The sequence below is a fragment of the Lepidochelys olivacea genome, assembly GCF_965140295.1.
Source record: "Lepidochelys olivacea isolate rLepOli2 genome assembly, chromosome: 12".
NCBI classification, from domain to species: domain Eukaryota; kingdom Metazoa; phylum Chordata; order Testudines; family Cheloniidae; genus Lepidochelys; species Lepidochelys olivacea.
In genome coordinates, this window is record NC_140422.1 from 8,890,266 (window position 1) to 8,917,146 (window position 26,881).

Below are 26,881 nucleotides of genomic sequence, written 5' to 3' on the forward strand. Positions count from 1 at the left end.
TGACAGCTAGTGGCGTTCCGTTGTTTTCTTTGTTGGGCCTGTCCTGTAGGTGACTTCTGGGAACTCTTCTGGCTCTGTCAATCTGTTTTTTCACTTCAGCAGGTGGGTATTGTAGTTTTATGCTTGATAGAGATCTTGTAGGTGTTTGTCTCTGTCTGAGGGATTGGAGCAAATGCGGTTGTATCTTAGAGCTTGGCTGTAGACAATGGATTGTGTGGTGTGTCCTGGATGGAAGCTGGAGGCATGTAGGTAAGTATAGCAGTCAGTAGGTTTTCTCCTGCTGATAATAGCTCATCTTAATTAATTAGCCTCTTACAGTTTGTATGGCAACTTCCACCTTCTCTGTATGTATATATATATATATATATATATCTTCTTACTATATGTTCCATTCTGTATATCCAATGAAGTGATCTTTAAAATGAATCCCTTCTGTGCTATAAACATTTGTTTTATGTCCAATGAAGTATTGGGTTTTGGTCTTCCTTTCCATTTTGAATTTATAAAAGGAATTTAAAAATTGCATTAAATGAATTAAAATCACATACCACAAATAATGAGAAGTGAACAGTCAACATGAATGGATTGCACACAGCCCACAGGCTGAAAAATTGTACATCCAAACTGTTCCACAAATGCCTATAAATAATGGTATCAGGATACAGTCACAAATGAGTAGTGGGCAAATAATAGGGCTGTATTCACTGGGTATTTTTTCCCAATGAATTACTCAACCAGCTCTGTCTATAATTTATCTTGTGCCAAGTTCTAAGGCACTGAGAACGATGGCTGTTCTGAGACCGCTGCACAATGAAGGTACAGAAACATCAGCTGAGGATGGAGCCTCCGTGCTGTATTCACATAGTTCTTAGTGTTAAAAAGAAGACCCTTGAGGCCAAATTTTTGAGAGAGCCTATAAAACGGCTCACATAAAACCTGTGTTTGCATACAAGCTATGTGTGTATGTGGACAATTTGATTTGCAGACACAATTTTAGAGGCTCCTTTGAAATATGACCCTTTAATAATAATAATATCTCATTGGGTTGGGAGGGATTGAATTTACAGGAGTGCCATTTCAGTTGAAGTGGAAAGAAGTATAGTATTGCCAACCCAAACCAGTCAGAAATCACAAAGATTTTATATTCTTTTTATTTGCCTTACGTTTGTTGAACCTTTTGGGGGTTGTATTCTCAAGGTTTCTCTGCAACCATGAAGGCCAACTACTTGTTTTAAATATATATAATATGAAGGTTGAGACGCTCAGATAATCATGTCTCCAGCATCTGGGGTTTTAAGAAAAGATAAAAGTCACACGCAGTCGGCCACGGCAGCAAACGCAACGCCTGTGTGTGGGGATGTCTGTGTGTTCAGGGGATGTTTCTGTTTTCCTTTCAGACAGAATGAAGTCCTGTGGCGGGAAGTTGTATCTCTCAGGCAGAATCATTCTCAGCAACAGAAAGTGATCAACAAGGTAGTGATCAGACTAGCTCGGCTCAGATAACTGTAAAGTTGTATTGAACTGTGTTATGCAGACTATCAGATAGATGTAGTTAAGTCTCCCTATTCCTGTCCAGAGCCTACGTTATATTTTGTTCAGCCTCTATCATTGTCGTGTATGTATTTTCCCTCTTTCCTAATTGCATTGCACATGGCTCCCCTGAGTGCTAATAGGAGCTCTGCCTGAGAGGCAGAGAATTGTATCACCTTTGGCTACATCTGGTTTTACAGCCGTGCAGCCCCGGGATGGCATTGGGGAAGCTCAGACTTAGCATCTAGTTCTGTGCCCATGTACAAAGAAGAGTAAAATCCTTAAGCAGATGAATTTGTATTGCTCCTTAGTGATCACAGTGACTTTAGGACGCAATATATGTAGGGGAGTCACGGGCACTTTGAGCTGGATCCTGCTTACACTGAAATCAGGGGCAAAGCGCTCACTGGTTTCAATGGGAGGAAGATGGATCATTTATATTTCCATTTTGTATGGAGATAGTCCTCATCATTAATACCTTGGACTATGGGTGTCAACTACAGACTTTTGGGCTTGCCCAGATTTCTCCCTAGCTCTTTGTGCAAGTCACAGTAAAATCATCACAAAGCCTGTACATGCCCTAGATTGTGCAACCCTCCCTCCCATCGGTGAGTGCTTACACACACAAGTAGCACCACTGTGGTCAGTGAGTGAGGCGGGACTCACCAAGGGGAGAAAAGGTTGCACTGCCTAGTCCTAAGCATAAGATCCTTGAGCCTGCCCCTGCTGAAGTCAATGCGAAGAACAGGAATATCACAGCTACTACAGCAATGTTATCTCCATGGATAGGCAGAGCTGTATGGTTTCTAATGGCAGTCGCTGCACTGAGGCACTGTAGTTGCGTTTTCGCTGCTCTCTTTCTTGTACTGCAAGAAACAAGCAAGCGATGGATGCAAGACATGATGCTAATACGCTGTTTGTACTTGGCCTGCTTTAAAAGTGTTACATTAGGCTTGAGTCAGCTGTCTTCTGATGAAGGATTTCTCACTACGAAAGCATTCTTGCATTATGGTTAGTGTCCTGAAATGTCGATTCTGAGCTCAATAGGGTTAAAAATCCAGCAGAAATGGCTGAGACCCCCAATCCGGGACGACCACCTGTAGGGTATTGCCTTTTAATCTGTAAATAGCCCATTACCTTATATAGAGATTGATTCTGGTCAAGCCGATCTGTGTGCATTGATGCACACGCAATTATGTGCTTATTTGCACGCATACTACCAGATATGATGGGGCTAGTTGGGGACTGTGTATGCACATGGCGAGCGAGCTAGTCCTGTTCATGCGCATCTGGCAGCGTGGATGCAAAGAAGGTGCATAATTCCACGCACAGAAACGCTACCTGGAAATCAGGCCCACGAGTTTTAAGTATGCAGATTGCTCCTAAACCTTTTCAGGCTCGGTCATTTCATACATTCTGATTCGGATATTCCACCCCATACTAGGAAAAACTTTCTAACTCTATGGGTAGTTTCAGTTCTGGGATAGGCTTCCAAGGGAGGCTGGGGAATCCTGGTCATTGGAGCTTTTAGAGAACAGGTTTGACAAACACCTGTCAGGGATGGTCTGCTTGGTCCTACCTCAGCACGGGACCCTTCCAGCCCACCATTTCTATGATTCTATATTCTGCATGGCAGATCCTATTTCTTTGGGGTTTCGGTGAAATGGGGGAATGTACATGATAAGAAAGATGCTCTGGAGTGTGGAATGCTGGGCCACTGCTGATTAACACCTGACTTTGATCTCCCCAACAGCTGATTCAGTTTCTGTTCGGCCAGCTCCAATCAAACCCCAGCGGCGCTGGGATAAAGAGAAAACTGTACGTACCCTTGTGTGGCGTGCACACATGCACACGGACGGATAATGCTCACACTTCATTAAAAACACCAGCTCAGCTCAGAGTGGGGTGGGAGGTCACCTGACTCAGGCACCATGGCGATAACAAATGAATGGGGCAGAACTGCTGAGTCAGACCTGCTGACAGTCCTCATTCAGTGGCCTTTAGAGAACCACCACGTCAGCTTGCTCTGACCTTTCTTTTCGTAATACAGAGTGAGCTGAAAGAGGGACAACCTAACTAACTGACGGCTTGATCCGGCTCCCTTTGAAGCCAATGGACATTTTCCCATTAAAATCAATGGGAGCAGGATTGGGCCCTAGCTAATTAAAATAATCAGTTAATTAAAATAGGGTTGCTGAACTTGGATGCATATAAAATATTTCAGGTTGCACCTAGGTTACCGATGCTGCTTCTACAACTATAATCTTAAGGGTAAATTACTGCTGTGTGGAAGTCACTGATGGCATGTACATCTCGTGGGACTTGCTCTTTATTATTGCAATAGATCCTTGGGAATAAGCATATGTTGTTAGGGTAAAATTCAGCCCTGCGCAAAGGGTCAAATTCAGGCTTTATCTTGAGGTCTTAAATGGGCCGCGTGCTGGCCCTCGGCATAGAGGTGAATTTCATTCGAAGTGCTTGGATACCACAGTGATGGGCTGAAAAGAGACTTGGCCTGATTTCACTCTAACTTAAACCAGTATAAATCTGGAATAGCTCCACCGAAGGCAGTTAAGGTACACCACTGTATCGGGGGAGTGAGTGAGAGGAGAAACTGGTATATCAATTCTTGGCTATGAGTGTTAGTTGAGAACTCACCCCTTGTTGAGAGCTTCTGTAACTTGCAGGTCTGTGCCCTCTGGCTCTATGTAAAGTCTGTGTAAGATGGGCCTGAGTTGTCAAGTTTGTATCCAGACCCAAACACAAACTTCTCCAAGTTCATGGGTAGGTGGATCTTGTCTTCCAGTTTGAACTCATCTCTATTTATGATCTATGGTAGCTGCAGTGACAGCATTCAGACACGAGAGGAAGCACTTCTGTGAATTAGGATGAATTGAAGTTACTAGGAAATGATATTTTCTGGCTCCTGGCAACGAGAATACCAAGCACATGGCAAGGGACTCTGCTCTCTGCTTTGCAGCTTGCTGTGGTTCTTAAATGAAAGCATCTTGTTAAAAAGGACATTGTCTTTGAATGTGTCATGGACCAGCCTGGTAGTCAGAGCCAGAGTCAAGATCCAGGAACCAGAGCCAAGGATCAGGACCCAAGAGTCCAGAACCAAGGTGGGGAGCAGAGCAGGGGCAAGGCAGCCATAGGACTCAGAACAAAGCAGGAACAGTGGTGGAGCAAGCTGGGCACAAGGCAGGCACAGGAATGATTGCAGATGTAGGCATAAGCCTTGGACAGCCGCTGCCCGAGTGCTACCGCTGGGCTTAAGAGCAGTCCTGGCAATGCAGCTCAGCCACTCGGGGGATCTGGCCGATTAAGGGTTCGAGCTGCAGTTAGCTAGTGGTAAGGTCATGAAGTCTGTCTAAGAAGTACTAACATATTGAGCCCTGAGGTAAGCACTCTCTGCCTGCTTCCATGTTGTATGCAGCATTGTGTTAGGCATGTTGGTTCCAGGATATTAGAGGGACAAGATGGGTGAGGTAATGTCTTTTATTGGACCGACTTCTATTGGTGAGAGAGACGCTTTCGAACTTGCACAGAGCTCTTCTTCGGGACTGGGAAGCTAATTGGTATTCTACACCAAGCCTAGGCAAAGCACAGAGGCTGCAGTGTTATTGAAGTCAGGCACTGACCATAACCTCTAGAAGATGGTAGTCCTCTCTGGTTTGAACATAATTTTACTTACAAAACTTACGAAGTTTAGATGGTGCATGGAAATACACAAAGATAAAGACACACTTGTTTTTGCTAGATGTAATGGGTATAACCCTATAGGCCTCCTGTGTTTCCGAGCTCTAGTTGACTAACCAAGCAGCTGATCTAGGAGAACTAGAGCCAATTTCTCTTTAAAACAAGAAAATGAGAGGAAGAAGCCAGGCAAGTGTTGGGTTTTACTGTTTGTTTGTTTGTTTTGTTTTAAATGTTAGCAATGAGGAGGAAACTCAATGAAAAGAGGATGCAGAAAGAATGGGCTAACCTATAAAGTTAGACCTATAGGTCAGTTCATTGTTAGGAGGATTTGTAACCCCTTGCAAGCTCAGCTATCTGCCATTCAGCATCAGGTTCTGGTTTTCAAGGAGATTAATATGCTTGGCTGCTTTTTAAAAAATAACATGCTAAGGGTTCCTGAAATAGTCAGTTTCCTGTACGCCAATTCAAAACATTCCCCATTGTTCTTTCCAGAGTAAAACAACTGGACTCCACCTAAGAAATCTCTCCACTTGGACTTCCAGCTGCCCATTGGCCTTTTTCTCATTTATTATTTGTTACTATTATCAAGCACTGACAATGTGGTCAACACCATATAAGACAGAACAAAGACATTCCCTGTCCCATGGCAGTTGCAATCTAAAGAAAGGCACAGAGGCTGTTAGGGGAGGAAGGATGGATGGCCTTGTTGTTAGGGTAGTCGACAGGGACTTGGTTCCTAGCTCTGCCACAAACATCCTGTGTGGCCTTAAGTAAGTTACTTAATTTCTCTGTGGCTCAGTTCCCCATCTGCAAAATGTGGGTAATACTTCCCTATTTCACAGTGGTAATGTAAGGCTAAATCAGTGTGAGGTGCTCAAGTACTATGGTGATGAAGGCTATATCTTAGTACCCAAGAGAGATCAATTATGGCCAAAATTTTCAAAAGCGTCTAGTGGTTTTAGTTGCCTCAGTTTTCAAGGTCCCAGCCTGAGACCCCTTAAAGGGACCTGATTTTCAGATGATGGGGGCTCAGCACTTTGTACTAATCAAGCCCTGTTAAGGTATTTCATTTCCCCCACTCCTTGCAAAATTGAGATATCCATAATCACTTGTCACTTTTTAAATAATTCCTGAGTGTCATCAGGACTCAGGGGCCTAGGTACTGTACATCATATAGAATGGAAGCTTAACTGAGGATGGGGGAACAGCAATTGGCATTAACCCCCAGTCCTCCAAAATTAAGCTTGCGGTTTATCTGGAAAGTTGCATTCCTGTGTATTCTATTCATTTTCTCTATTCCATTCATTAATAAATACCTTATTTCTGATCAGCCTTCCACCTTTCTGGTGAAATGTGTATGTAATACACAGTAAAATTTAGACTCCAGTCTAACTGAGCTGAAATTTGGTTTATTTAAATACTTGGGCATTGAGTTATGTTGCATGTCTGGGCAGAATGGGGATGAAACTGCAAAACGGAGCACAGAATGTAGAAGAGACAACTGGATCAAATAGGCAAATTGCAGAAATTCACACAAAGTTGAAATGGAGAAAAGATTTTCTTTTCAAACTTCTGGTGAGAAGGTGAAAGCTGCTATTGGGAAGGTCTCCACTGGATGATTGGGTCTCACTGGAACCTGGTAGCTTGACAGGGCTTTCACTAAGAATGAACTTCCCTTTAATAGTATGGCTGAGGTAATAGGTTTTCTCTAGTATTAGTCATATAACCCCTCCCAGCGCTTAATTTGAATTATTAAAAGCATAAATATTGCAGCCTGTGCAAAGGAAAATCAATGGGATGGATGGTTTGGTGGTTCAAGCCCCAGGTTTGAAGTACTGTACTTAGACCTCTGTGGAACTGCAACTTCTAATCTTGGTAGGGGTGTTTCAGATTTTCTGTCTTCTGTGGGCTATAAATAGAGTTCTGAGTCATGAGTCATTTACCCTGTGTGGATCTTTCAGTTAAGACCTGGAAAACCAAGGTCCTGTGTCCTCTGCATGGACATGAAAGGTCCTGTGTGCTTGGTGATCTATCCAAAGCTGCTATTACACTGTATCTTTTCACTTTACCGTCCATGATACAAGACAGGAAACCACCTGACAGCAGAAGAAAATAAGACACGCACATTGAGAAGCTTCATGCTGACGCCAACCACTGATTCAGATGTTTCTTGCACTCATACTTAGGTGGCAGACAGTTAAGACAAGGCTGAGATAAAATATCTTTTCTCCTTCTTCCCTACAGACCTCTGATGCTAGATGATGGAAGCTCAGTGCCACAAGTGTCCAAGTTCAGCCGAAATTTGTCTGTGGACCCTCTTCATGATTCCTATTTCATTCAGTCGGTAGGTTCGCTTTCAAACACGGACACTGGCTTCATTCCTTCTTTTTGCCATGGTGTCGTTGTGAGAAAGGTGACATTTCTGTGCATGAATATTAGCCCAGGTAACTTTTTTAAATGAGAGTAAATGTTCAAAAGTGACCCAATGTGGCAAAAATGCATTGCGGAGAGAGAGATTTGCAAAGTTACATTTTATTTATCTGAATATTCACTATGCCGCAGTGAAAGAGGGCCCATCCTGCTCTCTGGCTGCCCTTTCCTGCTGTTCCCTGACTGGATGAAAGTGTGAAGAGGCTCTGGCTGGAGTACGGGAGAGAGATTCTGGATGCTATTTCCTGGTTACTACTCACAGGCTCATGTGATCAGGGAGGGAGAGACAGCTGGAGCACAACCCGGTGTCATTCTAGCCAGGTCTTTGGCCATGGGTAGCCTGGGGGGACTATGTTCTGGGCTACATCTATGGTAAGAGTCCTCCCAGCTGGAATCTTTCCGTAATAACCTGGGGTGCCACCTAAATGACTAAGGAGCACAAGTCCCAAAATGCCACCTCTGGACTCTGAGTATGAAGATCCCACCTAAAACGGCCCTGCATATAGACATGCAGCCCATACCCTCTTCCTAGCTCTCCAAGCCAGGAGAAGTTCAGAGAGCAGCTAGAAACAGAGGCCTCCTGGCCAGATGAGACAACAACAGCCCTGCATAATCCATAGCCTCATAACTCCTGTGATTGCTTTGGTTACCCTGCCCACCGCAGAACAGATGCCATTTGTTTAAACAAGGTGAATTCCCAGGCACTGGGTGCTGTAAGCAAAGACTATATGTAACTGGAGAGGGAAAGTGTTATGCTGAGTTGTTGGGACATAAAGATAAGGTCCTGGTTGCTTGCGGTGATTTAAAGGTCTCGTGGATCATAGAATCATAGAATCATAGAATATCAGGGTTGGAAGGGACCCCAGAAGGTCATCTAGTCCAACCCCCTGCTCGAAGCAGGACCAATTCCCAGTTAAATCATCCCAGCCAGGACTTTGTCAAGCCTGACCTTAAAAACCTCTAAGGAAGGAGATTCTACCACCTCCCTAGGTAACGCATTCCAGTGTTTCACCACCCTCTTAGTGAAAAAGTTTTTCCTAATATCCAATCTAAACCTCCCCCACTGCAACTTGAGACCATTACTCCTCGTTCTGTCATCTGCTACCATTGAGAACAGTCTAGAGCCATCCTCTTTGGAACCCCCTTTCAGGTAGTTGAAAGCAGCTATCAAATCCCCCCTCATTCTTCTCTTCTGCAGGCTAAACAATCCCAGCTCCCTCAGCCTCTCCTCATAACTCATGTGTTCCAGTCCCCTAATCATTTTTGTTGCCCTTCGCTGGACTCTCTCCAATTTATCCACATCCTTCTTGAAGTGTGGGGCCCAAAACTGGACACAGTACTCCAGATGAGGCCTCACCAATGTCGAATAGAGGGGAACGATCACGTCCCTGGATCTGCTCGCTATGCCCCTACTTATACATCCCAAAATGCCATTGGCCTTCTTGGCAACAAGGGCACACTGCTGACTCATATCCAGCTTCTCGTCCACTGTCACCCCTAGGTCCTTTTCTGCAGAACTGCTGCCTAGCCATTCGGTCCCTAGTCTGTATCCTTCAACCAAGGGGAAGTTAAGGGGTCTTGGAAAATTTAAATGTGGCTAATCCCATTCTGCCTACATTAAAATCCCTCTGGAGCGGCCATTCCAATTGGCATAGTTATTTTATAGGTATATTGTAGTAGGCCTCTGGGTGGGGGGTGGGTTTGAGGTGATTATGATGCTGTGTGCACTTTCCTTGTGTGAGTAGTTCCACCAGCTACCTCATTGACTGCAAGAGAATTGCTCCCATGAGTGACAGAAGCAGGGATTTGCCCACAGGGCCCAATCCTGTAAACTCTTACTACCAAAGATGTAGTTCCATTGAATTCAATGGGACTATGCCCAGTAGGAGGGACTATATTTTGCCAATTAGCTACCGCCCCCTGTAGGAGTGGTGTAGCTGCACCACCTCAGGGGATGGTCCAGGAGATCGAATGCCCCATTCTGTCCCAAGCTGCTGGGTTCAACTAGGCAATGTGTGGCAATGCAAGGAGTTTGGTGGAGATGATCCAGAATCTCTGTTACAAGCTTGCTGAGCCAATGTATAACTGACATAACGAACTTCTTTAATTCTTCTTGGTGTATCACAAACTGATCCTTTTGTATTTTCTTTTGCAGCCATCTACAGAACCTGCCTCATGCTTAACCAGTCCTGCTATTGCTGGAGGGCCAGTCATATCGGATGTTACTGAAGCATCATCACCGAATGTCATGTCGCTTCAATCTCCTCCAGAGGGTAACAGGTAAAGAACGTTATTGTGATCGTAAACTAAGGGTGTGTCTGTACTTTGGGCTCTGGGTGTAATTCCTAGCTCAGGGAGACATACCCACACTAGCTAGTGTGCTAAAAATAGTCTAGCCATGGCAGCACGAGTGGTAGGATGGGGTAGCTGCCTCAACTACATACCCATCCAAGACACTAGGCACATACTCGGGTGGCTAGCCCCTCTCACCACTCTCACTACTGCAGCTGCACTCTCTTTTTAGCGCACCAGCTCCATGAAAGCTAGAGTGGGTATGTCTCCTTGAGCTGAGCATTACATACCTAGCTCAAAATATAGAGACACCCTTAGAGATCTGTGCAAGGATGCAAATAACTACATCGGAATATTGTCTAGGATTAATTCTACTATGGTGTCTTCATCTCAGTCTATACTACATGCCTCACATATTTAAAAAGTGGCTGTGTATTTTATCTGGTTTGCAACATGCCATATGTGGGAAATTTTAAAAAACAGGTTGTGACCCTGAATGCACACACATTGCAATAATCAGTCATAGGTTTTGTGCTGGGAGCTACCAAACACTTCCTTGAAAAGTTATCCAGAACATTTTACTGATACTTTCTCCTCAAGAAAATGGAAGTCTCAGTCTTAATCAGAGAGTAAGATATCTGGATTTGTTGGTTCTATTTTGAGACAGAGTGAAAAAGAAAGCGAGAGCTTCTATTTGGTTTTGATGAGGAAGAACTTAAATGAGGAAGAACTAAATTGAACATCATCCTTAATATCAGAAAATAGAGAAGACTGCCATAAGTGCTCTTGAACTTTTAGGTCAATTTGCAAAGATTCCAGAAAGTTACAGCATTCAAATACACAGAGATATTTCCGAGTTAGGCTATATGGCTATCTCTTCCTATTGTCCATTTTAGATATTCAGAGGCTTTAGAGTTACCGTGACGAAATATGCTATAGTTACATCCATGTAAACTGAATGGAGTGATGTAATCAATGTAATCAATCTCCCTAGCTAATAGACAAGACTCTCTAGAAAAGATGCTGATTGAAACTGTGCTATCCCTAAAATTAGTTAGAAGCATATTAAGTGCTCCAGGTAGGATCTGCTCCCTAAAATCAGTTTTTGGTATATAACAATGCTGCTTATTCTTGAGTGCCATCTACTGGCACTTTATCTATTAATAAACTATCTACATATATAGAGACAGCTTTTGTAGAGAAGTCTCATAATAAGACAGAGATATAATGAATACATGATGATGTGGCGCATGATAACTATTTTATCAGCAGGAGCTTCTGGTGGGTGCTCACCATTCATGAGTTCTGCAGACGATCCCAAATTTGTACTGATGACTCCTTTGTAACATCCCACCCCATCACATGTGTTGTCCATGCCAGATGTGTTACAGCAGCAGCTTGTGGAGTCTGATCACTTTTTATCATTGTTCAATTTTGTATCCCTCTGCCTGTAGAGCTAGTTGCCTTAGTTACTTTCTGAGTCCAGCTGTGCAGGGCTTATAAAAAACTTCTAAAAATGGCACATAGCAGTTTTTTACTCATAAAAATTTCACTATTTGGAAGTCTAATGGCTTATATCCTTTAAGGGCTAGAATTGAAGGCTGGTCCCATTGGAAAAGGGGAAATCTTCCATTCCCTATGGGATAATGCTTCTGCCTGAGACTTTCAAGGCAGCTATGGGATTTGGATGACCTAGTGGGAATTTTAATGAGAATGGATGTCTCAATCCTATAGTCAGTTTTGAAAACCTACACCTCCGTTTCTAATCCTGCAGGGCCACAAGATAATGAACAGAGCCACTTTTACTGATAGAACATCTGTCTCCGGGCTGTGTCCGAATCTTGCCCACATCCTGGGCCTCAGACGGGGTTAGACTGGAGGAAGTTACACAGTAGGAAAGAAAAGAGGGAAATATTAAAACAGGGCTACTGTTTGAAGCTTCACAGGGGGTTGGAATGTTAGACTGAGTGCTGAGGATATGGATTAGTGGGCAGAGTGCAGGTGAGGTGGTCCAAACAGCTTGATAAATAGATGTACCATATGGATGCCACCTTCTCCACATATGTAAGATACCTGATGGGACATATTCACCTCTGGCGTAACTCTGTTGAAGTGAATGGAGTTATGCCAGCAAAACATTTGGCCCAATAATTATTATAATTAATAACAACCTTAATGCGGGACACTCCCTGGATATTAATGACCCACTGGTGTTAATGACCCTCTCGTGCACCTTGAGCCAAGAATTCTTTCTAGCTGGTCCTACATCTCCAGGAAATGTGGTGCACCTTGATCACGCTTGCTTGTAGGTAACATGCAATGTCAGCAGCATTCCAGATGGGAGGTTAACACAGTATCAATAACGCAGCAGGCTCCAGCATAATCCAGGATTCCTTTAATCCATTTAGTGGTGTGGTCTCAGTGTCTGAGACAGAACTGAAATGTAAAACACACAGTCTCACAGAATGAGCCGCATAGCCAGGGTGGCAGCACTGGTCAGGACCACCAGGGTGGATGCCCTGTAGTATTTCCCACATGTGTATGAGGTTAAATGAAATGTCAATGCCCTTCCCTTGATCTGACAGTTGAAATCTAAGACTCCCCAGTTGGTGTTTTCCTTCTGGCACAGCACGTGTCGCATGTGGTTGTGCCTTTGACAGCTCTTGCTGATTAAAAGAGGCCACCCCATTTGCTCCTGGCAGAGGAAATAAGAAGAGCCATGTGCATGCACAAGAAGGAAAAATCTCTGAGAAAAGCCGGTCCTTATGCCGAAGCCCACTAAAGTCAATGGGAGTCTTTCCGCTGACTTTCACTGGGCTCAAAATTAAAATATTAAACTTGGGTGTAAACAGAGTTCATGTGTCCACAATGGGGGATAAACACTGCATGGCAGTTGGATCAAAAGCAGAAACAGCCCCTTTGCCAGTACTGCCCTTCCCATTCATGCAAATAGCAAAGTCCTTGGTGCACATATGTGTGAGTGTGGTGCTGAAACTTTTCTTTGGTTCAGGAAAAAATGCCACATGCTGATCAAGGAAGAACCAGTTAGCCCTGGAGTGAAAGCCACAGCTGAGCCAGATGTCTCTCTGCCTGGCTGTAGTGCGTGTGCTGAACCCCCTGTGTTACCAGTTGCAATGGTTCAGTCTGTTTTAGAAGGCAAAGGGAGCTGCGGGGCGCCACAGTCTGCAAGTTCACAGCAACCCGAAAGAAGAGGCAGAAGGGCACCTCTAGACAGGTGAGGGGAGGACAGCAGCTATGCACATCCAACTGCATTGCACATGAGGGTTGCCACCTGTCCAGGTTTTCCCAGGATTGTCCTGGGAGAACTGTAAGGCAGCTCAGTACACGCTGCCAGCTGTCCAGGCTCAGGATTATCCCAGGTGTCCTGTTTTTTTGTAGCTCGGAGGTGGCAACCCAATGACACGGAATGGCTTGTGGCTAATAACATCTGTAGTGATGCAAGTTCCATGCTGGAAAGGGCCTAAGGGCCAGCATATATTGCTGAAACCGGTGGAACATGACACTGGCTGCACACAGCATGCTGAGCCCCTTGTATCCTCTTGTGTCATATGAGGGAATAGATCTGGTAAGAGATGACAAGAAACCTCCATCAGACACAGGTTTAGATCACGGGAAGAATGTTTCATTAGCAAAGAGCTGCCAGTTACGTCGTCCTCCTTTTTCCTCCCTTCTCCAGCTCTGTGAACTCATGTGGGTTCTTCCTCCTTCAGTTTGCATTCCTTTCATCGCCTCATCTGTCACCTTCCTGATGGCTGGGCACATCTCTCCATGCTCAGGGAAAAAAGTCAATGCTCACAAGTCAATAATTGATCCAATCCTCCGTCATTATTGAGGTTATTCTTTTGGATACCGTGCACTCAGCCCATGTGTTTTTGGGAAGATAACTTCATCCACCGACTCTTGCCTCAGAGTGTGTTTGTGGGTAGCCACAAGGCAGACTGAGTGTTTTAATTCCTTCCCATCTTTGACTTTGGGTAGAAAGCTGGCTAGATTGTCGGGCTCAACGGGTAGTGATCAATGGCTCCATGTCTAGTTGGCAGCCGGTATCAAGTGGAGTGCCCCAAGGGTCGGTCCTGGGGCCGGTTTTATTCAATATCTTCATAAATGATCTGGAGGATGGTGTGGATTGCACTCTCAGCAAATTTGCGGATGATACTAAACTGGGAGGAGTGGTAGATACGCTGGAGGGGAGGGATAGGATACAGAAGGACCTAGACCAATTGGAAGATTGGGCCAAAAGGAATCTGATGAGGTTCAATAAGGATAAGTGCAGGGTCCTGCACTTAGGACGGAAGAACCCAATGCACAGCTACAGACTAGGGACCGAATGGTTAGGCAGCAGTTCTGCGGAAAAGGACTTAGGGGTGACAGTGGACGAGAAGCTGGATATGAGTCAGCAGTGTGCCCTTGTTGCCAAGAAGGCCAATGGCATTTTGGGATGTATAAGTAGGGGCATAGCGAGCAGATCCAGGGACGTGATCGTTCCCCTCTATTCGACATTGGTGAGGCCTCATCTGGAGTACTGTGTCCAGTTTTGGGCCCCACACTTCAAGAAGGATGTGGATAAATTGGAGAGAGTCCAGCGAAGGGCAACAAAAATGATTAGGGGACTGGAACACATGAGTTATGAGGAGAGGCTGAGGGAGCTGGGATTGTTTAGCCTGCAGAAGAGAAGAATGAGGGGGGATTTGATAGCTGCTTTCAACTACCTGAAAGGGGGTTCCAAAGAGGATGGCTCTAGACTGTTCTCAATGGTAGCAGATGACAGAACGAGGAGTAATGGTCTCAAGTTGCAGTGGGGGAGGTTTAGATTGGATATTAGGAAAAACTTTTTCACTAAGAGGGTGGTGAAACACTGGAATGCGTTACCTAGGGAGGTGGTAGAATCTCCTTCCTTGGAGGTTTTTAAGGTCAGGCTTGACAAAGCCCTGGCTGGGATTATTTAACTGGGAATTGGTCCTACTTTGAGCAGGGGGTTGGACTAGATGACCTTCTGGGGTCCCTTCCAACCCTGATATTCTATGATTCTATGACTAAAGCTCAAGCCTCATGCAAGGGACCAAAGATTTATTCATTGGTCTTTTATCCTTTATTAGGAAGAGATTATTAAAATCGAGGCACTGTTACTCAAAAGTAGTTTTTACATTATAAATAACTGGGTTTTGAAACACATTTTGAAACAATTAAGTGACAAGCCAAATTGTTAATGGGGATGGAGAAGAAAGAGCTGTGTGTTAATGAACCCAAGAGGTCCAGGTATAGAGGAATGCAGTTCTGTTCCTGAACTCTGAAGGATCATTGAGAATCTTGGAGTCATTGCAGATAAATATACTAGGACCCGTAAGATATACAGTGACTGGCGCCCTGCTGAAAGGGCATTAGCACAACTCTTCCTGGCTCAGCCAGAGGGGACATCCTGCGTAGCTCCCTTCAGAGAGCTGCTGTATATGGTCCATAAGGGTCTCTGGCTTGAATCTCAGCTGCAAGGATGATATGGCAGTAAACACACAGCATGTTCAACCAGCAGAAGGAGAACTGCCCTGGCTGTCACATCTGACCACCACAAAGTAGACAGAGCAGAAAGAAATTAACAGAAAGGAGCAGGGGTTTTGAGTGAATCTGAGAAGACTTGGGCAACCCCAGTGAAGAAAGTTCTTACCACATGTTGGGCTGAATGAAAATTCTCATGGGAAAGGGGAAGAGAGAAGGTTAAGTGAATCCCGGTTATAACTCGCTGACTTCAGTGAAGCCTCAGAGAGGGGAATCTGACCCACTGTTGCAAACAAGGGTCTACATAAAATCTGATACCTCTGAGGACGCTCACCCTTTCCTTGTATTGAACACATTTTAATACATCCTGTCAACTCTGTAGCTCCTCTTAATGTATAGTCCCAGATTCTGCCCTCCGATAAGGCTTCCATTTGAGATTACATTAGCCACCAATATAAATTCAAGGTTAGAATTTGGCTCAGAATGTCTTCAGTGAAGATGTTTACCCTCTTAAATATCCGTAAAGATTGTAGTATAACTCCACTCCTCAGACCCTAATGATTCATGAGTCTACTCTACAATGTAGACACAATGTACAATGGAGACATTTTAGAGACAGAACTATCCTATCATTTCTCTCTCTTTTTTTGACTGCCACAAAGTGTGTACCTAAGCTAATTATGCCATTTGGCCTATGTGCTTTCTTGTCATGTAGAATGTCCCCTTATTTCAACTCTCTACTGGAATTTTGTTTCCTCTTGGAATCTGTTTGGTTCATTTTCCCTCTAATTAGAATATATTGCAGCTTATTTGTCTTCCCTTTTATATGGTATACTCACCGCACACTAACACAAACTAATAATTCGGGCTGTTTTTTCAAAGGTGACCATATAAGGGTTCGGGCATTTGTTTATGGTGGCACCCATGGAAATCTCGTTTATGGCACCTGCTGACAGAGCAGGAATGGCTGCAACCCTGGACCTTTCTGTATGGTCTCTTTTGGAAAAGTCCAGTAGAATTTAACAGAAAATGCGGGGGAAAGAGCACAATTTTATAGAATGTAATAGAAAATCAAATCCCTGCTATAGAATTCTACAGGATAATTAAAAATGTCTATAATAAGAACTCTTTTTCTTTTATGTGTTGTAGGTTTGTGGTTTCTCTAGAACCCTGTTGATTTTAAACCCTATTGTATTCTACAGAACTTTTGCATAAGGGTTAATAATAATTCATCAGCTATATTATTATTCTTACAAATCCTGTTTATTGGTGCCTGAGAGCTGACCGAGAATGGGGCTCAATTATGGTAGGTACTGTTCAAACACAGATGGTCTCTGCCCTGAAGAGCTTACTATCTAAACAGACAAGACAGACACACACGGTGGGGGAAGGAGAAGAAGACACCAGCAGAGTGAACAATGTGATGGTAGCAAAAGTCATGTAAATGCAATGAGTTTTTTGGAGGGAGGGGATAATTAGGAGGGGGATCAGCTAAAGAGAAAGAGAAGGGAGGATGGGGCAGGGAAGGAGAAGATAGGAGGGCAGGTGTGGAGTGAAGCAGTCCCTGATTTTGGCTGCTGTTTACGATTCCCTCTCTAGCTGGGTGTCACTCTCTGTTGGCTTGTACAACTCTTTCTACAATGGGCTCTTTCCCTTAATGCCATTTAGTCACAGGAGTTCAAACTTCTTGGATCAGATTAACTGAGCCTGGTATAGAAATGTGTGCACTGTACTGACTTCAGATCTAGAGGGGATCCATTTAGGGGGCGGGAGGGAGAGAGGTATAACCACATGCTTCTCCCTCGGAATTTCCTCCAAGGAGGGTAGCTTTAATTCTGCCAGAGACACCATAGGAGCCCAGTCTTTGGGAGCCAGGGAGAGGATGTGACCAAATATATTCCCAGATACATGGGCCCTTTAGAAGGCGTACAGCAGGCTCCGCTGCTTAGTGTCACAGTAGCCTTATCCCCATTCTGGTGGGTTGTGCTCCTGGGGTTAGTCCATAAAAGCTGGTGTAACCTAGGGCTGAGCATGGCCCATAGGGTTGCCAGGTAAAATTTGGGCATATGCTTTACCTTGGGAAGTTAATAAATTGTATTTTCAATATAAACGTGTATATTTCATATTGATGACACATTTTCCTTTTCTCTTTCCTCAGAACAGAAATTTCTGACCCCATGGATGGTACTGATTTGAGTTTAGAGGGCCTGCAGGTGCTGCTGAGGAGCCAGCAGTATAATCTGGAACCAGCCAGCGTTTTGGATGTGAGTGTTAAGAGCACACTTTTGAATGTGACAGTCACTTTGATTGTTCCTAGAAAAACTGTGAACAATGTAGCATATTCTTGTGCACCATCTACTGGCGCCTTATCTATTAACATATATACAGACATCGCCTCTGTAGAGTACTCGCGTAGCAGCGAGTTTGAGCAGCTTAAGATTTTGTCATGCATTTTCATTTCTCGTAAAGGGAAATATACTTAGGTCTTATACCCTAAGATCACACAACAGAATCCATTTGGCTAAGACAAGGTCATAAGATCTAGAATTGTATTAACATTCTCACTCTTACATAAAAATAGTTTTAATACTATTCTTTAGTAGTCCGGTTAATATTTTTCATAGTATCCTGCATCCTGTATGGTCCCACCTCATCCAATTAGATTATGTCTGAACCTATTACACCTTTGCCATTTCCTCCAGTTCTTGGAAGGGCTGCTGAGGCCACATTATCCCTACTGAGGTCTTTACCTGTCTGAGATTCCTGGGATGTTTTTAATTGCAAATTGGCAATGGGGTTTTATGTTTTTTTCCAGTGGTCAAATAGCTCCATATATAGGGAAAGAATATATTTGTCAGAAGAGAGTTGATCTCTTTGATAGATGGTTCATATTTATCCTTATAATAAACGTGTGGATAATTAAGAATGGGTGATCAAAATAGCAAAAAGAAAAGGAGTACTTGTGGCACCTTAGAGACTAACCAATTTATTTGAGCATAAGCTTTCGTGAGCTACAGCTCACTTCATCAGATGCATACTGTGGAAAGTACAGAAGATCTTTTTATACACACAAACCATGAAAAAATGGGTGTTTACCACTACAAAAGGTTTTCTCTCCCCCCACCCCACTCTCCTGCTGGTAATAGCTTATCTAAAGTGATCACTCTCCTTACAATGTGTATGATAATCAAGTTGGGCAATTTCCAGCACAAATCCAGGTTTTCTCCCCACCCCCACCCCCCCACAAACCCACTCTCCTGTTGGTAATAGCTTATCTAAAGTGATTGTTAGTCTGTATTCACAAAAAGAAAAGGAGTGCTTGTGGCACCTTAGAGACTCTGACACCTGATCAAAATAGGACACCTTTATTCTCTCAGGGTGGAATCTTGAGAGGTGCTAGAACCTGTGACTTCCTTTGACTTTAATGGAAAGATTCAGTGATCATTGTTTGTTTGTTTGCTCTTCTTGTTCCTTGGTAGGAGTTTTTCTGCTAATAATACAACTTCTTTCTTCTCTCTCTGAGTGAATCAGAACATAGTATCAATGGCCTGATTTTTCAAAAGAGCTTAGCATCCTAAATTGAGTGTCACATTGGGAGCAGGTGGATGCTGGCCTCTTCTGAAAATCTTGCCCTCGGCTACAAAATCTTCGGACAGTCCTTCCAAAAAGAATATGAATTGTAAAGTCACTGTAGAATCCTTTTACTCTCTACTAGGAAAATAAATGTCTCATTTCCAACAGGTCTTTAATCCAAATCTTTCAGTGAGTGAGTGGAATCTGACTGACATGGAAGCCAATTTTTCACCGGTAAAGGATGCATATTTGTGTCTGTGTGAAAACCATAGTATAGATATGAAACAGCACTTCTTGTTAACAGAGCTAGTACATTAGTGGAGAATGAATAATTGTTTTATGGGAAGGAGGAGGAGAATTTTACAGTGGGTAAGCATTCACCAGGGATGAAACTGAAAACACCAATACTCTTCACATGTGACCCAAACTAGACTTGAACCTCTATTTTCCACTCAGAAGAAATCTGAGCTTATTTGGAGGACTGGTTGGGATAATGAAAATGCAACATGCTGGAATCTGAGTTGCCTTTTATGTGGTCTTCAGTTGAAACCAGCTGCCCAAGTACCAGTCTTTGTGTTGACCCTCTGCACAGGCGTGAAATTCACCCACTGTTAATTAACTTTTAGTTTGGAAAACTGATTTAATTGCAACAATTCTAAAAGGAAGAAAAATAATATCTCAAATGCATATAGTGCCATGTGTGTGAAAGTGCTTTACAAAATATATATGTGTGAAATGCTGCCCTCCCTGGGGTGTAATAATGTCATTGTTTAAAAGCACACAGCCATGTAACACAACAATTTAGGAAAGCAAATGAAGACTATATATACAGTTGAAACTGGGGGAATGTGATTAGGCAGGGTGAGACTGGAATTTGACACTGGGACTAATATCACTGAAGTAATATTACACACAGATGGAAATGCAACCGTCACAGGATGTTAGGTTTCACTACAGGGGTTTCTTCTCCTACTTGAGACCAGGGGCAGCCTTTCAGAGCTACAGTATCACCCTCCAGACAAGTTTTATCTGCAGAGTTGCAAGTCAGGTGGTTTTGCCGCCTCAGAGGGTAGGATTTCGCTCCTCTGTGTCAGTGCTGCTAAGGCGGCAATTTTCTGTCATCATAACAACGTCCTTGGCTAGCTTTTGTTTTTTCTGTCATAACTGGCCATTTTCTGAGGTAAATTTTTTTCTCCTGGCTGTCAGGAGGGCAATAGAGCCTCTGGAGGCCCAATTGGTAATGCAAAGGCTCAACAGGAGTGGGAGCTTGCTTTCAAAATGGAGGACTCTGTATAAGAGCAAAGGCCAACAGATACTCCCAGGTTGCTTTCCCCATTCGGCCAAACGCAGAAGAAGGCTGTATACTTAGTAATTCAATCCTTCAGCTCAACAGGATTTTCCAGTACCTCAGGCAGCCTCCTCAGGTGACGCCCTGAGCATACAAAAGAGCATATAGTCATATGACCAGCTGTATTGCCAAAGCGATAGTGCAAGCAAGTACAAAATCTAGTCAAAGCACTTTCAAGCACACAGAAGGGGTCCCGGGATACATCATCCCCCCCCCCCCCCCGATCACTGCTCAGTAGCCCACAGAGCAGTAGAAGTCAGTAGGAGTTGAGAGGGCATTATTCACCTCACAGGATGGCTCCAAAAGAGAAGAAATTCAAAGTTAGGCCTCCAACAACTTTAACTCATCTCCTGGCAACTTCCAGCCTTGCAACTTAGAAAATGTGAGAGGACTCTTGGAATTGTTTTAAAAAAAAAAAGTTAGACATTAGAAAAATCTCTGTTTGATGGCATGTTGTATTTGGCTTTAGATAAGGACCCTTAGTTAGATGGTACAATGTGATTAAGAGAAAGATTCCTGTTATCGTAGCCGCTGGCTCTATGAACCTAGCTAGTGATGCTTGGTTGCACAGGAATTTTAACCCCTCATTAGGATTCTCTTAAAATAAAATCAGGTCTGATCTTTGGAGGTACCATTTTTCACCTTCCAAAATTAGCCTGAAAAGAGTGGGATTCCGCAGGGTAATCCCACCTTCCCACCCCAATTGGCTGTAAGTAGCAATCACAGGTTGGCCCTATGTTCCACGTGGAATAGAGAGGCAGAGGATAGAGAAAGCAACCACAGGTAATTTTTTATTTAAAGCTTCCTCAAGGACATCTCATACTTGGTGCTGGGTAGCTCTGCCAGGTGCGGAAGCCAAATCTGAGATAACGTAAGGTTTACGTAGACACGAACATGGCAATTTGCTAGCAATTCCTCTTGTGTACATAATTTTGCTTATTAGAACAGAGACCAGTGATAATAAATTCTGTGTGCTATCATTTGCTGTATGAATAAAGCACTGATCTTCACAAACAGCCTAGTTCTAACCATCTCCCTGTCTTTGTATAATTGTACATTGTAGTTTGTATTTTTGCATCAAGATGCAGCAACTCAGAGTGGATCTGGAGAAGAATGTAAATGAACTGTTTCCCAAAGTGTTAAATCCTCACTTTAACACCACCTGCCCAGGTACCAGCAATAGCTGTCCAGGCAAACACAGGAATGGGAATTCAGTAATGAAACTAATGGTTAAGCATTTTTAATGGCTAGATGAAATGTCTGGTATTGATCCTTTAGCAGACCAGAGGCTTATGATAGTAGTGCAACTTTTGTGTTTCAGTTTAGTGATTATTCCTCAATGATGTTTTAAGATAACAGTTTAAGATTGGAGATGTGCCAATATTTAAATATGACCAACCTCTGTCTATTCCTGCTAACATCTATGGTGAGACGAGATGGGTGAGGTAATGTCTTTTATTGGACCAACTGAAGAAGAGTTCTGTTTAAGCTTGTCTCTCTCACCAACAGAATTTGGTCCAATAAAAGATATTACCTATCTTGTCTCTCTATTATCCTGGAACCAACATGGCTACAACAACAATGCAAACATCTGTGGTGTCTGTCAGAATGTAGCCAGTCTCCTTTTGATTGTTCATTGCCATCCAATTGCTATGTGGTGACCTAGGTGAAATGTTGATAGTCTCAATCTACCTTGTCTTCTTGATCTAGTAGAGACATGCCCCTATTTTTAAAATAAATACCACTCATTTAAACCCGTGTCAGCAGAGAGGCCAACATCTGAATGGGTATGGAAATTAAGTTCTGTTTTACCCCTGGAGCTGGTCTTTCCAGACTACGATTGAATCACATTGGTTCAGCAGTGTCACGATGCTTGCATTACTGCTGTCTGTGCTGTACCATTTCTTTCTATCATAGGACTTGTCTGCCTGGGAAAGTATATTGTTATAATTATACCAGTATAAACATCTCATGTGGACACTCCTATTCTGGAATTAGTGGCTTTTTTTCAATTTAGTTTAAATTCCTTCCCTAATATCATAAGTTAAACCAAAATAAAGACAATCTTTGAACAGAATCAGTGTCCGCATAGAGCAGCTAGTGTAACCATATTGGTTTAAAGTCACAGCTTATGTTATATGGAAAAATCTTCCCCATGTAAACAAGTCGTTACACTCTGTCTAGAGTAGAAAGAGGTTTTTAAAATGTGTTTAAAACACCACTTACAACCTAGTGTAGACAGGGTTTTAAAAACGTATTAGGTGGTCAGCCATGACCCCATGCTTGGTGCCCAATGGTGCATGAAATATGTTAGCTAGCGTGTTTTAAAACAGTCTGTTTCGCTGCTCTAAACAGAGCCTTCTGGTTTTCTGGTAGTGTTCTCCCACCATGTATACATAACCGCTTTGTTACATCAATGACTTTAGTCTCAGCCCAGGAGCATCCATGGGCAACAGATTCATTAAAAAATTGATGTATTGAAGACAGAATTCCTTGGCACTGTAGGTGATGTTGCATGAAACATGCATGTCTGTACTGGTAAGGCCTGGTGAGTCTAGTCTCTTCTTTGCAAGGTCCCTATTGTACACATAGCAGCGTGAGGATAGTAGGGGTGAAATAAGGGAGACATTGGAACTGGTGGGTGCCTCCAGTGCGGAGGTGAAAAAAAGCTGAAAGCATATGTATAAGTGGGGGAGAGCAGCTGCTCTTACCCAGTCCTCAAAGGCTTCAGGCCATTTGCTTCTTTTTCCATTCCCTTATTCCCATACATCTCAGCGATTGAAGTATGATTCAAAATCAGCTGAAGCCAATGGAAAGACGCCCACTGACTTTAATGGACTTTTGGACTGTCCCAGTTCCAATCCCTTCTGGCAAAGTCCTGAACTCCCTTAATTCCTATTGGAGTTCAGCACTTCCTAGGATCCAGCACTTAGTTAATAAAGACCAGTAGTTTGCCTGTCGGTAACCACGTTTTCCATTTTCTGTCTGCATTCCTAGGGAAAGATGTCATTCTTGAAAGCACCCAGCAGTTTCTCATTGATCGTGAAGCAGACTTCAGGAGCAACATTGTAAACCTGCCTGAAAATTCAGCTCTTTATATTCCATCAGAAAATATGGCTTCCTATCTTTCCTCTGTGGGTCTCCAAGGAGATATCCCATTAAACCTGAGCTCTCCCACTGAAAGTAACTAGTGATCTATTTAGCTTTACAAGACAGTTGTGCCTTTTACTCCCTTACAAAACATCTACAGTTTTGAATGTAAAGGAACAACAGTGACTTAGAAACACACGAAAGAGTGGTTGTTGCTCTTTTTGAATTGATGGAAAACTCAGCCACCATACCTGTTTGCACCGCCCAAGCTGCACTTGTTTTCCCATGCTTACCCAAGACAAATTTTACAATAGGCAGTCTTCTTCCAAGAAACAAACTTGTGAGTGCCCAGTTACAGGAAATCAGCTGTGCAACCGGTCCACCCCTAAAAGTGTTTTCTTTTTTACCCATTTCCTTCTTTTGATATGATGAGAGATACTCATATCTCTCCCTTATCTTCACAGTTTAAGCAGAACAACCTGAATTTGCACATCCCTCAGTTGACATCAGTCTGTGCAGGAGATGGAACTTTTTCTGAAGACCCATCCTAGACTGTGAAAGAAACTCCCATAGAAACTAAGGACCATCATAAATCATACCACCTTCCATTCCCAGTGTAAGATATACTTATTTGACCTGCCTTCTTCAACATCAACACTGAGCAGCATGGACATTTAATTATTTTAGAAAAACCTACCAAACCACAACGCTCCACTGCACACAGAATTCCCCCCCGGGAAGGGGATGAGAAGGAACGAACCACATGTGACACATGTTAGACACATCACTTAGTGCAATTCTGGAAGGTGCTCAGATTCTACTGTGATGAGGGCAGTATAATAACCTATTTCGAATAGTAGATAAAATAGGACAAAGGGCTGGATATAATTTTGGTTTTCAGTGGCATTTCAATACTTTGCATGCATATCCAGTCTAATCTACTGTGTGTTCGCATTGACTTGGAGGTTATTCTGAGTCCCCGAATAAGATTTTGCTAGCCTGTTGCTTTATTCATATACACAAATGAGAGAACCCAGATTTCTTTAATGGGATCCTGATTGAGTGAGACTTTCAGTGCAAATACCTGCTGGGGGTGGGCGCGCTGAGAGGTACAGTATACTCTGCCCACTAGCTTTTCTTGTATTCTTTGTCCAACCTAAACCAGCGTCCAAACCTTGAATCAACCTTCTCTTTCATGTGGTTTCTGAAGACTACATTTCTCAGCAAAGCAGAGCTTTGTTTTTTATAATGTAGTTCTAGTGTTACCCAAGGGATTTCGTATGGAGAATCAGAGATTTACTGTGTATCAGTTGTTTCAGTATTTTCTAAATAAGTTGCATTTCCCTAGAGAAATTACTGACCCAAATACCTAGCAATTCAGACCTAACTTAGGCCTTCAAGCTGAAACAGAAAGGAAAGGCATAAGCCATGCCAATGTCAAATGAAAGAAGCACCCTGCCTCCTTTTACTGCCATGACGATTCATGGTACTGAACCATGTTTCTGAGCAATTTGAATGGTCAAGTAGCATCCATCCCAAAATATGTATTGAGATAAAGTATAACTGCAGTCAAATTCTCCTTAATGGAAAAAACACCCCAAATTTTAAATGGACTTCCCCTCAGAGCCATTTCCTCCATTGATTTATCAATAAATAAAGAGCTGCAAGAGTTGAGAAGCATTGTGCTGGTTAACAAATTTTGTCCATCTGACTTAATACTGTGGATGCTACCCTTGTGATTTTCACTGAGTACCTCTGTCCCGATCCCACAAGGTACAGTCCTTTAAGGAATTATGATGCAGCAGCATTTCTATAAATTCCATCCAGTATTTCTGTGGTTGTGACTAAGGGAAGCCCATGGCAGTCCCCACTGGCTTCCTATTTAGAAAATATACCTAGTTGGACCAGGTATCCCTATATGATTAATCTATACTGGGAAGTAAAGATGTTTCTTTGATTATCTGTGTGTAATTTTCAGCAATGAACTGAGCTGAAATTTATTGAGTTGATTTTTATTCCGTTTACTTATTTTCTTTTATTAGAAAACTTAAAATTGGCTGGAGGCTTGTTCCACCTGACAAACTTGTGGTTTCCTTATTCAAGGACTATTTAATCACCTGGATCTTTACACACAACTTCCGTTGCAATTGGTCTTTGTTTGGCAGTCTAAAGCCCTTATTCAGTGAGGTAATTAAACAAATGCTTGATTTAAGCCACTTGAGTAATCCCAATGAAGTTGATGGGACTATCACATGCTTAAAGTTAGGCATGTGCTTAAGTACCTTTCTGAATCGGAATCCATTTTTGGTAGGAAAATGAACCATAGTAGGATAGCTACTTGCAAATAGGAATAGACTAAACACAGTCCAAAAGAATGAGCAATTCCAAACAAGCCCTTATATAAACAGTTAGATTCCAGCCTCCATACTGCCAAACATCATACTGTGACCACTGCCAGCTGCTACTCTGGGAAGAGTCTCTCTTTTTCTTTAGACCTTTTGCTCTATTATAGGCATTAGATTGGAAATTCATGGTAGAAAGGAACCCCTAGCAATATTTTTCTGGAATCTCCCCTGCAAGGAAGTGTGACTGTATTTCCTGGCTTTTTACACTTTTTGTTAACTTTACTTGAAGTTGATGCATTGAGACTGCATTTTTGCACTATGCTGTACATTTGTAAAGTTTTACAGAGAACACTAATTAAATACATTTCCTTTTTCTCATTTAGTCCTGCTTTGGCATCTCTCCATTCCCTGTTCCCTCTTCATTTATAAGTGGTAATGACTTCTTATTTCAAGGGGCTTGCATGTGGGATAGGACCAACTGCACTGAAATCTAATTGTTTTTTTTCCAAATGGACAGTTGGCTCCACAAATCTTTAAATAATAAATAAATGAGAAAAGAATACTAACACAAAGCTAGTAAATCTGGATGAATTTTTCAAATTAAGACCCTAATCTTGCGAAGACTTATACATGTGCTTAACTTCATGCACTGTGAATAGGTCCATTAAAGTGAAAATCAGTGTCTAAATCTGGTTAGTTACTGAAATTTGGCTGTTTGTTGTTCTTTAAACAGTTAAACACTTTTTTTGTGGAAACATTCCAGTTGCTTCAAAATTCTCCACTTTTCAAAAATTTTTGACAAAAACTTTTAGGGAATCATGTTGCCTCTTGGTCATTTCAGGAGGCGGGTGTTGTTTTTTGGTTCATTTATCATCACTAGATTTTTGTTGTTTTGGGGGGTTGTTTTTTGCTGTGATAATTTTGATTAGTCAGTTTAGTCAGATGGTGGGATTTTTTTGTGCAGAATTTTTTTCTAAAAATTCTAATTTCAAAAATAATTTCTAAATAAACAATTTTATGCAAAATTCAAAAAAATTGGACTGTTATAAAACATGATGAATTT

The 26,881-nt window shown here is 42.6% G+C and overlaps 1 protein-coding gene across 1 annotated transcript in view; it reads left to right on the plus strand.

Moving 5' to 3' along the window:
- HSF4 (heat shock transcription factor 4) overlaps positions 1–23,574 on the plus strand; it is a gene marked incomplete at its 3' end in the record, with an annotated part of 32,363 nt that extends 8,789 nt beyond the window's left edge. The window contains exons 5-13 of the mRNA XM_084644393.1: positions 1,398–1,473; positions 3,284–3,348; positions 7,474–7,573; positions 9,815–9,939; positions 12,962–13,186; positions 17,621–17,726; positions 19,204–19,269; positions 21,466–21,553; positions 23,381–23,574. Of these exons, the coding sequence (XP_084500519.1) occupies positions 1,398–1,473; positions 3,284–3,348; positions 7,474–7,573; positions 9,815–9,939; positions 12,962–13,186; positions 17,621–17,726; positions 19,204–19,269; positions 21,466–21,553; positions 23,381–23,574 (1,045 nt within the window). The remainder of the gene's footprint in view (positions 1–1,397; positions 1,474–3,283; positions 3,349–7,473; positions 7,574–9,814; positions 9,940–12,961; positions 13,187–17,620; positions 17,727–19,203; positions 19,270–21,465; positions 21,554–23,380) is intronic.
- Positions 23,575–26,881: the final 3,307 nt, after the last annotated feature.